The sequence below is a fragment of the Phycodurus eques genome, chromosome 6 (assembly GCF_024500275.1).
Source record: "Phycodurus eques isolate BA_2022a chromosome 6, UOR_Pequ_1.1, whole genome shotgun sequence".
Lineage (NCBI taxonomy): Eukaryota > Metazoa > Chordata > Actinopteri > Syngnathiformes > Syngnathidae > Phycodurus > Phycodurus eques.
Genome location: NC_084530.1, coordinates 30568079 through 30582953, shown reverse-complemented (window position 1 = coordinate 30582953; position 14875 = coordinate 30568079). Strand labels below are relative to the sequence as shown.

Here is a 14875-nt window from a genome sequence, read left to right as displayed (position 1 = left end):
GAGCGAAATGTGCTGGTCAATGTCAGAAAGCTTGTCTTCCGGAGCGGGGCATGGGTCCTCCAACAATTTAAGACCCCAAAACAAAAACAAGAACTGCTAAAAACCCACAGTGGACTATTCTGCAGTGGCCTTCCCTGAGTGTTGCTCTGAATCCAATGGAATTATGGAAGGAGCTGAAATGCAGTCTGGAGAAGGCAGCCTTCAAACCTCAGACTGCTGAAGCAGTTCTGGGTTAAATTACGCCTCGCCAGGTGCGCGAGCCGCACTGAGAGTTACAGAAATGATAAGTGTTTGCCTCAAAACATTCGGCTAAACAATATAGTACCCGCATTTTTGTCTGAGCCACTTTCATTTCTTTTTAACATTGCTTGCATGCCTCTTTGCCATTAGCCAATTTTCAGTATTTTTAAGTTATTACTGATTTGGTCAGTTTTAGGGTACCAAGCATCTTGCACATCAATTGTAAAAGCAGAGCGTCATCTTCATCGTGGGGCGCTCAATTAGCTTGACTAAAGGCATCTGGACTCAGCATCTCCAAGCATTCACAGTGGCCGATACCAAAGTCAACTACAGCTCAGAAACAAGTCCTCTCAACCGAGCGGCCAAGACGGACTTGGAAATACCGCATTGCAATTAAAGCGAGTGCCAGTTAAGCCAGACCGGGCCCAGCTGCTCTGTGCCTGACGAGGGCCTTAATTAAGAGGCACCAGGAGAAGTCTCGGATTGGCCGACGAGCACGCGGCGAAGAGTCTCAGGAGAGGTTGCTGCTACACGGTGTGTGTGTGTGTGTGTTGATATTCTTGGCAGCAGTGTCACCCAACGACACACACGCGGGACCATGGTAAAAATATATATATTTCAACATTTATACATATAAAAAAAAAACAATCCAATGCAGAAGAAAGTCCAACAGTCGTGTGTGCGCTTGTGCGTGTCTGAACTTCTGATTACAACAAAACACTCCCCCTTTGCTGGTGCTGGTGGTCACACAAAATGAAGAAAATCGCGTTAAGGGATCCGTGACTGCTTTGCTCAGCGGCCAGCCCACAACTCAAATTCCTGTTCCTCATTTGAAACATGCATTAATATTAATACATAACCCTGTAAAGCCCCTCGACTTTGCTGCCACAACCCCGCCCCTAAAATATAACAACACCTAGGGCTACTAGTTAATAAAGCCCTCTTGACGACCCCTGCTGGCCCCACAAGACACACAATAAGGGGAAAGTTCTCCGGCCAAAATGTAAGAAGAGAAATTAATACAGTCTCTTGGGACAACCTCCTCAGTCCTAACGTCCCACTGCACCCACAAACATACACACACACAATAATTACATTTCCGATCACATGATTGCTTAATTATCATGATTATTATTAGATAATTGTAATTGACATTTCCACTTTTAGTCAAAGTGAGCCAAAAAGGTCAGAAAATGGTTTGTATAAGGCAGTAAACAGCGACAACAAATATACCGTACGCATCATGAATCACTGCATCCCAGATTCATATGATAAATTACCTATACAATTTCAAATATTTCTTTTAAATAGACTTTTTTTTTTTTTTTTTTTAATATGTTGTTTACATCTAAAGTACATTTACACTAAAATGTATAGTAAGTCATTCTTAATAGATTTTTTGTTGTTGTTACTGAAAATGTGGGATTAAGGCGTGAAGGTTTTTAACTTCCATTGAATCTTTTGTGTTTCTGCGTGGGTGTTCAAGTGTGTGTATTATCCGTTAGCTTTCGGGCATAATATCCGCTGAGGATCCGCTTAGGAGAGATCTCAGTGGGATATAATTTAGTTCAGTAAAAAGGTTACAAAACAGGCAGAAAAACTAAACTACAATTGGGATCCACAAGTCCCTAACGCATTACCGCTTCCTCCAGGCTACAGTAATAGCAACCAAATCTTTTTCGTAAAATAAAAAAAAATAAAAACTCACAGTGCCTTTGACTTGTTTAACTGTGCCTCACTAAAAATAATCGAGCATTTTTGACTGTATAAGGAACTGGTCACAGTGAAAGTTTGTTACAGTTGATGAGGGCACGCTTATTGGGCTCACGTCAGGCGTGCTAAGGGGGGCGCCGACTCACATTGCTATTTCTACAATATTTGCTCATGAACAAATAAGTTGATGTTCCAAATAAACAATTTGCATTCGACACAACATGCATTAGAAGACGTTTCAAGACAGCGGGCCAGCGCGGAAATACTTTCATCTACATTAAGATGCTGCTCTTTATAGTAAAGAACAAAAAGCCGCATAAATACAAATGAGCACCTGCAACCACAGCTGCAGATGTTTCTGGTTATTTTTAAGTTCCCATGCAAGAAAGAAAAAAAACGGACATTTTCATAGATTTGATAAATATTTCTTTTAAACAGGACGGTTTACGCCATCTAAATGTCAATTAATAGCAGCAACACATTTTGTAACAACTAATAGCGGGAATAATACATGCATTGAAAAAGAGTGCGAAGAGACGGGTACAATGATCAAGAGGAAATAATCTATTACTTTTGTGTGCATTTCTACACGATTATAGTAAATATCGTTATATTCACTAAGAGCTTTAACGACAGTACTGATAAATCTGAAAAATGTGAGGGGGAAAAAAAAAACTATTCTAATGTGACTGGGATATGTACGACAACAAATTGCTGCGTCACTTCAATTGCAGAAACGATTTGTACGCAAAGACGCAAAAGCATATTTGGCATTATGCTTGACTTGACATCACGAGCTTCACACACGGAAGCAAATCTCAGACTGGAGACAAAACGGATCTTTGCAAAAAATTGCCATTCCCACAAGAAGCAAACAATTACCCTTATTTCTATCAGACTCTACTTTTGGGTCCCGAACAATCAAGGATGACAATACACCCAAAAAATGCATTTCTAAGCCAAAGCCGTAACGGTTGTACAGATGTTTTTAATCAATGGGCAAAAACAGCAACAATCTTTGATTGCATAAGAAAAGAAAAATACCACAAGCAAGACAATATCTGCGCAATGACTGACATGTATAAAATATTCATAAATCCATTTAACAATAGTGTAAATAATTTGAAGCACCGTGTGCATTCATTACAATTGTTCGATAATAATATAAAGGATAACATCAAAATTCCAAAAGAGCTAAAAACTGGCACTCTTTGTTCTCAGCAGCCATGTTTTGTACTTAATCATCTTTTTAAACTGTAACTACATTTACACACGGGTGTTGGGCGTCCCAGGGGCTCCGAGACGGCGGGTGGCTGGGAGCAATGCGTTTGTCTCAACTTTTGTTCTGTGAAGCACTTGATGTTGTTGTTGTGTGTTTTTTTTTTTTTTTTTTTTTAAGTACCAAAGGTTTGAGCCATTGGTTTCATAGATTCTTTGATTGACAAATGTACATTCCTGTAGCCTAGTGCAACAATTTTCGTAATGTGTGTTTGTATTTAAAAACAACTTACAAATGAGTTGTTACCATTCAAATGTATAAATATGCATTTGCTCACATAATCTTGATAGATTACTCTCATTTGCATATGCTCTGTAAAAACTGGATAATAAAAATCGAACTGTGGCACAGCATTTTCATGTTGTGTATGTGTGTGTCTGTTCAAACACACTGTGTGGTAGTGTGGGTGTGGCGTTACACCTCGTGTGGCACTGGGCAGCCAAGATAAGCACTGATCCTAGCCATGCCTCCCTTCTGCTCTGCATGCCCACCCACCCACACACACACACACACACACCTCTTCACAATACCAGTTACGCGTTACTGTAATCTCATTTTAGAATACGAATGTCCAAAATATAATCCCTCACATTCAGAATGGCGGCAGCAAACAGAGCCAGGCCAGTTGTACCCGTTTGTGTCTGTATTTGCACTGCAACCTGGCACGCCCGTTACAACCCAGAAAGTTCCAAACACACAACAAGCCCACTACTGTAGATTGCGGCAAAAGAATAAATGCAAACGCATCTCTGAAGCATTGGCTCAAGTCAAAGATGACAAAACCAAAAATATGCTCCTTTCCTTTCCCTTCATAGCAGGCGCGAACGCACAATCTAAGCCTGGTACAAAGTTTGGTGAGCACTTACCACGACCGGAGGGGCAAAAGGAGACAAGCGAGTGTGACCACTGAGCGAGAGAGTTTAACCACTTCTTCAAAGTTTTGCTTCAGCACACTCCCCTCCTTGGCCCCAAATTCATTCAGGGGCATGCACACCTCTTCGGGTACGAGTCAGATTTTGGGGCGGTCCGGTTTTGTTCCCTCTGGGTGCCTTTGGGTGCAGCTGGGCCTCGCTCTTCCCACTTTTTCGGGGAGGTGAGGTGAAGTTAAGCCAATGTGATTTGACAGGCATGCAGAGATGACATTTAGGCATAAAAACACTATAAGGCACACTGTGCATACCTGTTACACGGACACACACACACACACACACACACACACAAACAAACAAAAGACCAGCAAAGAAACAGGTCATAACCAATGTGAGCACAAAAATCGGTTTCTGAAACCGACAACTGCAAACGTTAAGTCAGTAGCAATCGCTGATACAGCTTCTCAGTGACACAATGAAATACACAGCCAGCGCCACGGGTATTTTTGCATCGTTCGCCACGACGATACATCGCGTGCTCAGCGGCGGTCCTCACGAGACACCAACAGAAAACTATTTCACGTAGCATTTTGGGGGACACCACCATAAATGCCGCCCCGTGTACCTACACACATTGAACATAGCAGAAAACGCCACTGGATGGGCTTGAAAAAAGAAAAAAAATTATTATTATATTTACTGCCAGTGTTTTTGTTTTTTTGTTTTTTTATTGGAAATAAACACCCACACCAGAAAAACTCAAAAATATTTTTTTTTTTTTTTTTTTTTAAAGAAAACTTATCTTGTTTTTAGACAATTTTCACTTGTTTCAAGCTAATTCTTACTTGAAATAAGTAGACAAAACTTTACCGGGGAGTAAAGTATTTTTTTATACTCCAATGGCAATCTTTTATTTTTTTACATGATTTCTCTAATTTTAATTAGTTTTGACTAAAAATAAAATATTCTTGGTAAGATTTTTGACTTTTTGCAGACCAAAAAACAAAGCAAACAAAAACAAGAAAAAAACCCATGTATGAAAACGCCCTATTCATGGAGACATTTCATATTGCATCAGCTGCACTGGGTAAAAAGTATTGGCTAATCAATTAGCTAGCGATAGATCCAAGTGCCTAATTAGCTTATTAGCTAATAGCTACGCAGTACACACCATTACAAGCGCCTGCCGAGTCAGCGCCGACACATAACATCGAGCACATAACATCAATTCAATTCATAACACCAATTCAAGAGGCATTGAAGCATCGCCGTGTGGTCAAGTGTCAGTTCAAAGATTGTGTCAGGGTTGTAAATCAAGCATTGCCTGGTCATTAGCACGAAAACAGCTGGAAACGTGTGTAGCGGTTCTGACCGTAGATATGACGACTATACATCAGCGTGCTGTAGCAGCCCGGCTAAGCGACGTGCCTACGTGGCAGCCATGTTGGGAAGGTCGATGCTCCCTTCAAAGGCAATGCATGGACATTGAAATTCAGTCATAACTCAACAGAATTTTACGAGCTTTACTTTTTTTGGGTCAAAGCAAAAGCATGTGCTATCACCACAGAATTTTTTTTCTAAAAATAAATACTACTATTTTTTTTTTTCAAATTAATTTGAGGATAAATTCATGGGGTTGGGCTAAGGCAAGTTTTGGGTGGGCTTGAGCTCGACCCAATAGGGCTTTGGGTCATTGGTCGTCTAACTGTCGTCGGACTTAAAATAGCCATGTCTACTGCCTAACGAATTAAATCACCTTCCCTCTCGGCAACAATTTATTCAATAGTTTTTTTTTTTTCATCTCAGTGCATAGCGTTCTTTTTTTCTTTTGAAATAAGCTCAGACACATGATGGCGAAACATTCGATCAAAAAGCCTACTGGCAAAAAAGACGAGATTAGCGTGAGCTGTGGCGTACAGCAGCTCGTATGTTTGTGACGTTCCTGTGTTGCCGCGAGTTCAATAAAGCGACTGAAAGTCCACTGGCGACTCGGTTCCTCCTTGGCCACTTGCGAGGGCATTACAAAACATTGAAATGTTCCTCTACTTCCAGCTGGGCCTTGGCCAATCGGTGGCCGAGCAGGAAGCATGAGTGGACAGATCAGCGCCTGGTTTCTCTCTTTTTCTTTCTCCGCCCCCTCCGACCCCCAGCTTGCCGGCGGCGACGCCCGCGTGCTCGCCGGCCTACGAGAGTATCGATCTTCTATTCATTTATGCGGTTATAATGTTATGTCAAATATATACCTTTTGTGTGGCTAATGAAATCGTAATCATGTTAACATTTACAACTTCAAGCAAGTAGCTCACAGCCCTTTGCCGTGCGTTGACGCTAATATTAGCAGCTAACTAGTCAAATAATCAGAAATGGAATCAACCACAATGTACTTCCTTATTAGATGTGCGTGTATCACTGTTGTGCTGCCATAAAAGGCACGTTCCGTCTTGCAGGTTTTGCATCGCATCTTTGGTCAATACGTCAAACTTTAGCGGTCGTTGCTAATCAGAATCATCTTTATTTGTCAAGTATGTCCAATAAATACACAAGGAATTTGTCTCGGGTAGTTGGAGCCGCTGTAGTACGACAACACGCAGTCAATTGACAGTAATGCTAAACTTAACGGCTGATAGCTGTGTTTTTTCCAGGCACGTCACCGGATGACCACAAGAAGCGCGAGCAAGCGGGAGGAATGGAGAGAAAAACAAAGCTTAACAAAATAAGAAACTACGGCGACTATTAAAATAATTGTCAACGATTCTGATCGTCGTGATTAGTCGACTAATTGTGGCAGCCCTAGTTTTGCATCTTAAAGTAAATGCTCTGCATTTCAACTTGTGTTTTTCTACCTGGATTTGCAACAATGCCGACATGTAATCTGACGAATCCATCTTGCCAAGCTTCACATGAATTCGATCGTGGACGGCCACACCAATTTGCCGGCGGCAGACACACGTGGACACACTCAGATGCACCACAAGAAACAATGGATATATGGTTTTATCAGAATTGAACGTTTCTTCATTGAAAGAAAAGCAAAGCACATTTTTAAAAAACAGAACCTTCGCTCATGACTCTTCCAGCCGACCTTAGGGGACTTCAGCTCAGTGAGCAGCTCGAGGATTAACACAATAATAAGATGATTATAAAAAGGCCTAAATGTTGTTGAAATATTTTGTTACCCAAAGAAATTGTACTGAAGGAAAATGAGCCTCCTGGATCCGACATTTAATTTCATGATTAATATAGCATATAATGGCAAAAAGAGCAATTCTCCTGTGACAAATGCATCAGCTCAAGACAAATGAGGCTTGTCCATGGAATTTCTTCACTTTCATTTAATTTTTGGGGGGCAAAATACACCACCCCATCTCACTTACTTTAAGACCCCTTTTGAACCGCCACGCCCATGAACCCCCCCGCCCCACCATGTGCAGACACGAGGTCAAGCTCCAAAGATCACAGAGACCAGCCAGATGACACGGTGAGAAAAAACGGAGAAAAGGAGGGGGAGACCAGAGCTCTGAAACCCTCCTTTCCCCCAAAAAAGTCTCGGCTACAGGAGCGCGCCCGCCCGCGCGCCAGCCCACCCGCCTTTACAACGCCTGTGTGCGGAAGTCAGGGAGCACTCTTGCAGAAACATCAGCACGGGGAAATTGAAATGAGCTGCACAAGGGGCGGAGGGAGGGAGAATGCGGGAGACAGAGAGGGAGGACAATAGTGAGGAAATTGGATAAAAGAATGAGATGGAGGCGCTGTAGGTAGGAAGGGGGGGGGGGGGGGGGGGGGTTGACGGGGGCGGGGGTCTTGGAGGGGTTGCTGAGGCTGCAGGTTAAGATAATGTGGAGATCTGAAAAGATTTGTGCCAAACATTTTTATTCATTTTTTGATTACTCCCATCTCTCCGTACCTCCTCCTTTGATGCCCTTGTCTCTCCGTTTGTTTGTTTTAGGCATTAGTGTTACGTGTGTGTGTGTGTGTGTGTGTGTGTGCCACATGCATGCCGATGAGAGGTTGAATATTTTAGAAACACAAATTCGCACAAGCCATACACGTCCGTATCAATACATGATGCACACAAACAAACATATTTAAAGATGCAACAGAGAGGAGCGCAGCTGACCCGACAGTGTAGCAATTGTGGAGTGCTTACTAATTTGCAAAGATGCCACGAGCCTAAAAGCCAGTATTTTCCAGTGTCACTGTCCTGTATGATGAGCACAGACACAGAACGGGGGCAACGGAGCTGAGGCGGCAATTTTCCACGTTTGGAGGCGGTGTCAGAGTCGTACCAGAGGTGGGACGACCGCCACGCGTAAAGAAATTCTGCATTGAAACAGGAGCGTGACATTTAACGCCTGACACTCACCTTTCCCGTCCCGTTGTGTTGAAGTGTCGCTAGATGCATTTTATACGTCGCAGCGGACGGTGGCACTGATGTTGTCATGCATGATACTAAAATGAATCAATTCATTCATTTCATGCCCACCATTTGTCATGAGTGCTGTAGAAGGCTGTCATATTGTCTCAATGACGCATGTGACCAGAAACGGATCCAAAGCACAGATCCAGAAGAAACCGCCTACATGTAATCACTAATAATACACACACACACACACACACACACACACACACACCTGCATTGCTGTCGGTACCGCCTTCCAGGTTGAGTGAAATGGAATGGTCTCCATCTTGCTTGCCTTGACCCAGGATCATCCAGTTCTCCAGAACTTCCGAGTCGGACGAAAGGGATGATTCCCCATCAGATTCTGACTCTGAGCTGCTTGAATCCAAAGTCACGGGAGTAATATCATTCACCTTGTTATGGGGTGCCTAGACAAAAATGAAGACAAAGTTTTTTTTAAAAAAAACAAAAGAAAAAGAAAAATCTACCTGTTCTATATTTAGCAGAATGAAATCTTAGACTGACAAGCAGTCTTGGTTGAACTCCGCCTCTCGCCCAAATTCAGCTGGGAAAGGCTCCAGCTCAACCACGGCCCCAAAAAAGGACAAGCGCTATAAAATGGATGGATGGATGACATATTACACATACACGAACAGGTCATTACATTAGGTACACCTGCCCAATATACCACTCATAATAGAGTGTAACATGGCTATATTATAAACTCTGCCTCTATTTTTTAGTGTTATAAAAATGCGCTGCATCATTATTTTATATTTGTTATTCAGCAACAGATACATGAGATCTGCCTCTCAGTTCGACACCACTGCAAACTACAATAACAGACATTGGCGAAATTAATAAATCTGTGACAGTGTCCATCATCAACACTGAGCATGATCATCTACACAAATGTAAGTTTTGCTTCCACCTGCATTTGTATGTACTGTACTTTCCTCAAATAGTGGCCTCTACTCAAACTGACGCCGTTTTAATCAATTAGTGGACTTCACTCTCTTTCGATATCTAATCCAACAATACTTCACTACATCCAATTGACCAATTTACAGAGAACTTTCGACTGGCCCGTCTACTGCCATCGGCGGACTACGACGCAGCTTAATGTCCTGCCAACAAAGTGACGCAGTCTTCATACAGCCGCACGTGTCCCAAAGTACGAAAATAAGACGGTGGTAGGTGAGAGCAGCAGTTCACCACCTTACAACATGAACAGAATCCGCGACCGGCCGGCTCGTCGAAGAGAAGAGCATACTCACGGCTCCCACTCATTACAACAACAACATTTGGCATTATAGTGAGTTGTATTTTTTAATCCTTCTATTCCGGTCCTTGAACCTGCTCCAAGGCGCAAAACAATGTTGGGGACCCCTATACTATGCTGAAAAAATAACAACGTCATAGATTAAGTTCAACTTGACTTTCCTCACAATATAGTCGACTACAAAAAAATCTTGAGTCATTCAAGCCCTCGTGCGTCACCCGCTCGCATAACGAAGCGCCACACCCACACGTGCACTGAGCTTTAAAGCGGATGACTTTGTCTACCTTTTGGGGCGGGGTGGACGTCAACACTCGGTGTACAATGCCTCCCTTCGAGGCACAAACCCCTTCGCTGCCGCCATCATCGTCAGAAGGGGCGGAGGAAGAGCCGTCAGAGACGGTTATAACTTCTGGGCTGGAGTCAATGACGATGACCTCCTCAAATCCCGACGATGGTCTTTGGACTCGGGGGGGACTTTTTTCCTTCTCACTCTTGTCGTTCCATTGCTGCTGCAGCTTGACGGCATTCGACGATCGTGTTCGGTTTTTGGCAGACTCTTCAGATTCGACGTTAACGGACGTCTCCGCGGGCTCTTCAGTCACGCGGATCTCCCGACGAGACGGAGCCTCTCCATTTTGCTCCTCCAAATCCCCCTTGTTGGAAGAGTAGTGGAGCTGACTGTAGAGGCGAAACTCCAGCTCACTGGTGGCATCCGAGCCCTCGGATTCCCCCTCGTCTCCCCGGTAGAGATCATCCTCCAACTCCTGCCGGTCCTGATAGCGGCAGTACATCACCACAAAGGACGCGCCGCACACAAGCACTCAGATGAACACATGCAGACATGCGTGCAGCCAAGGCCGCTCACGCTAGGAACACAAAGAGAAAACCAGTGTGATAAATACCATGATTTCAAATCATCTTTGTTTAACGGCATGCCGCACCTTCGTGTTTTGCCTTTGCCATTCAAGTACACTGTTTTTATGTTTCACTAAAAGCAGCGGTTCACTTGTTTGTCCCACTTTTGAGGCCGATACATTTGTCATATTTTCCACGGGGTGGGGAAACACTAATCCAAAATGAGTTTCCACACTTTTAATTGATTTGAATGTACAAAAGAAACTTTTTCAAGTAGCTGAAACAATTGAAGGCATACTATATATAGGGCATTACTTTTGGGGCAAAACCTTACAACTTTAATGGGAGAACTAACTGACAAGAAACATTTGGAGAGGACAAGTAATGAATTTGACATAGAAGAATACACTTTGATTTCTCACAGTAATTGTTGGTATGGCCATTCATATTCACTATGAATCATAACTAGACTCTGAACTATGACCTCCAATACAGTAGGCTGCTTCAGCTGTTCGTCCGCAGTTGGCAATTTTCAGTGACCTCGGTAATTATTTTGAACGACTATTTCCAGCGCTTGGGAACAAGTGCTGAGAAGCTGACATCAATCACAGGACAAACTTTGGCGTTGGTTCTGAACTCCGTGTGGGCTTGTTAACCAAGCTGAGAAAGAACACAGTCCAGTAGTGTAGTAGTGTACTTGCCCTCCATTTGAATATTGCGACGTCGCGTATTGTTAAACAATGTGCGTATGTATAACTAATTGCACATTGTATACACGCACCCACCCTCGACATTGTTTGATTAGGAGTACAAACTAAAAGATTGGCCCTCAATGCTGAGGGCGTATGGCAGTAGCTTGGGCTAGCAACATGCTAACTAGCCGGTAGACGCATTGTGGCGCACGCTGGCTCTGCGCTTTAAGTCAAACCAACTTCACACAAAGCACAGTGCTGCTTGACGAATAATATATACGATGGATTTGAATTGAAAATGGATATGTATCGAGCGATCTGGCTAGCATGTGTCCCTTAAGTTGCGCCCACGTGCTCCGGGTAGCATAGCAGGATGTAAACAATAAGCGCATCCGTCGCGAAAACACGAAGAGAGGAAATATCAACGTCGGTACACGTCCTGCATCGCGGTGACGTGGCTGAATGTGTATCCGGTACATCCGCGACCTTACCTCCAAGCCCCCAAAGTGGCGCGTCTGTGCTCATATGTGACAAATGCCAAATCGTCCGCTTGCGAAGATGGACTTCCGGGTTTGCTCGCCGGAAAAGAGGTTGGCCAAGCGGAAAGTTGCACTCGCTTCGGCCGGCGCTCGACATTGCAGGGAGCGCTGCAAGGTAGCCACAGTTGACCGCGTGTTCATTTGGACATTTCAAACGTTGTTCTTGCTCGTTGTCGCTCGATATTTGAGGGGGGAGGGGCTGTCGTTCAGTCTCTGAAGTGTCTGGGAGCCGACGAAGTCGACAAACTAAACCACGTGCGATTAGACGCCATTTGTTTATGCATTCGATCCTCCTGCAGCGAGTTTGTCAAACTCAGGCAGGGGGGCCAAATTTGGCCCAGGATGTCATTATATTTGGCCCGCAAGACCATATCAAACGTGCCCGCCAGCATATAGCATAGTCCAAATCCCAGAATGCTTCGCTAGCGTGTCGGCCCATCAGTCCAGACCGGCGAGCGCCCCTTCCCTTTCTGTTGCGGTCGTTAGCGACTATGCTACGGGTCTCCGCGAGCAAACTTACACTTCCCCTTCCCAAAAATGGCCAAAGGAAAGATGGGAAACGGTTCACTTCCGAGACAGGTGGGAGGCAGATTGTCTGTTCACTAAAGTCAAGTTTGTCGTGTGCATCATTGATTCAACGTCATTGAATTTTTTTACATTTTTTTTTAATGTCCTTTATCCACTCCTAGGCAGGGACTGTTAATAGTTTAAACTTTGGATTCGTATTGAAGGACATTCTTATTTTTCGGGGTTGTTTTGTTGTTGGCCTTTGAAAAAAGATTTGCGTCGAAAAGAAAGGTCGTCGGAGAAAGATAAATAGAAGATGGAGAGACAGAAGAATTCATGTTATCTATTTAAATACAAAACAACAAACAAATACCACGGATGTCTTTTATTGCATTTTGATTTCTCGTGTAATAATAATATTAAAACTTGTTGATTCCAGATTCGGTGTTGAAGCAAAATTGAAGTTTGTTGTCGTGTGATAAAGTTTAACGCTACATTTCTGCAGAGAAGGGGAACATGCACATCGCAGTGAGTTTTCATTAAACGTCGCCTTTGGCCCGCAACATTGTCCCAATTTTTCATTTTGGCCCAGGTGCATTTGAGTTTGACACGCCTGTCCTGCAGCAAATACTCGGTTCATACGTTTAGCAGGGTTTTTTTTTGTGGGGGGGTGAATTATATAACTTTAAATTAGGTGCTTGTATAATGAACTAATTCCTCAGCGTTGGCTGTCAGGAGTACGGTATCTTCTAGATCGGGGTTTCCCCAACGTTTATTGAGCTCAGGCACCCTTTTAACATTCGAAAAATATCCTAGCACACACACGCGCGCACCAAAACAAAAATGTAACAGAAAGTATGAATACTAAAAATCCTGATGATCTGCTCTCAATGTACTCCCAAATTTGCCCCTTACTAGTGGGCAAATCAGGCCCTGTTCAATTGAACACAGCGCTCCTATACTGCAGGGAGCCACGACTGAAATTCTTTTGCATGAGTGGTAGCAGTTTTATTTTTGACCTTCCGCCATCAAATGGAAGACCGTTCCATTGTTCTGGCTGTCATGATACGTCGCTGGCACAGAACAACGATATGTTTGCAATCAATCGATCCTTTTCGGCAAATTAAGTGAAAATGGATCGTTTCCTGCTCCGGTGGTCGAGGCGCCGCTCTCTCTGTTGTTGTTGGTCAAGCGATTTCGGAAGGAGGCCGGCAGTCTGTCATTCTCTCCTAGTTTTACTCTCCGTATGTTTGTAAATCGGATAGCAGTCCAACTGAGACACAATCCGACCGACCTGACGCGTGCTTCTAGAGCGAGCAGGGCGTTCAAGTCCGCCCGGCGTATTTTCGGTCGCCGTTACAAATGTCGAGCCGCGCTGCCGATATAGCGCCGACGGCACGCAAAGTCACGTCGACTTCCGGCCGAACACATTTGTTCTGGCATCATTGTGAAGAACTTGATGATAGAAAGGACTCGATCCCAACCGATGATGTCATGTTTTGCGCTTGCCGCAGTCACAGCCCGCCCGGCCCCATTTCATCCTCCTTCAGCCCAAATGGGAAATGTCAGAATGCGCGCACGGCGACAGCCCAGAATCCTCAACTATTATTGCATGTTGATTGCAATGGAAATCTATATGTAAATGCACTTCAACAGACTCGCTATCACCATCAGTCATATTTATAACAAGTTGAATGCACGCCACCCTGACTTTCACGACCGCGTTGCATTCATATCGAGAAAATAATTGCGAAGTCTGCGTATCCAACTAAGGAAATCACTTTCATAATAGCAGCGGCGAATGCCGCTATAATAAGGATTCGGCGAGGGGAGGCCATCTGATTCTTCGGGAGTCTCCAAGCGTGTCAACACAGGAAAGGCCATCAGCGAGTTGGATTGTTTCCCTCCAAAGGTTAGACGGCACCCATATGCTCACTATCACTTCGCTCAGGCCGTACACATACACCCACTTTTAATCCTGCATCCGTTTTGTTTTTGGGTCTGCGCCTGTTCTGCTTCTCATATCTCCCTAAATTGGATGGCGGTCCGGGATGCCTGACTGCCTCGCTGAAATTGTGATGTGGCTGCCTGATTTGGACTTCCGTGCATTTGCTGGTATTTACTATTATTATTTTCGAAAAAGGTCGGGGAGCGGCTGAACGGAGGCATCCGGTTCACCGGTTCGTCTCTAAATGCGTGGACCGGCGGAGTGTTAAAGATGGATGGTGGGTCCGGGACGGGGATTTCAAACCCCCTTGATTTCCAATCAGACATTCCGGGAGCGTGGTTCTGCCTGACGAATGATCGTTATTGGAGGAAAGGCGTTAAAAGAAGCATGTCATTGCTCTCATTTGACGGGCTTTTTGCGCACCTTTCGCTGGACGGCTCCCGCAGAGGCACACAATGCGTCCTCCTGATTTATTGGCAATAGTCTGAAGCCGTCGGTCATTTCTTTCGACAAATACATCTGTCGGATGTCTGTGAAGTATCCGACTGGATC

The 14875-nt window shown here is 44.1% G+C and overlaps 1 protein-coding gene across 3 annotated transcripts in view; it reads right to left on the bottom strand.

Annotated features, from left to right (window-relative positions):
• The window catches only part of zcchc7 (zinc finger, CCHC domain containing 7), a 45452-nt gene extending 33526 nt beyond the window's left edge, over positions 1-11926 (bottom strand). For 2 of the 3 annotated variants that reach the window (XM_061679863.1, XM_061679865.1), the window contains exons 1-3: positions 11821-11926; positions 10067-10648; positions 8733-8928 (exon numbers count right to left, since the gene is read on the bottom strand). In XM_061679863.1, the coding sequence (XP_061535847.1) occupies positions 8733-8928; positions 10067-10573 (703 nt within the window). In that variant the 5' untranslated portion in view covers positions 10574-10648; positions 11821-11926. Of the gene's footprint in view, positions 1-8732; positions 8929-10066; positions 10649-10723; positions 11770-11820 lie in introns of those variants that run through there. The other variant, XM_061679864.1, reaches the window with a different exon arrangement.
• Between the last annotated feature and the right edge of the window lie 2949 nt (positions 11927-14875).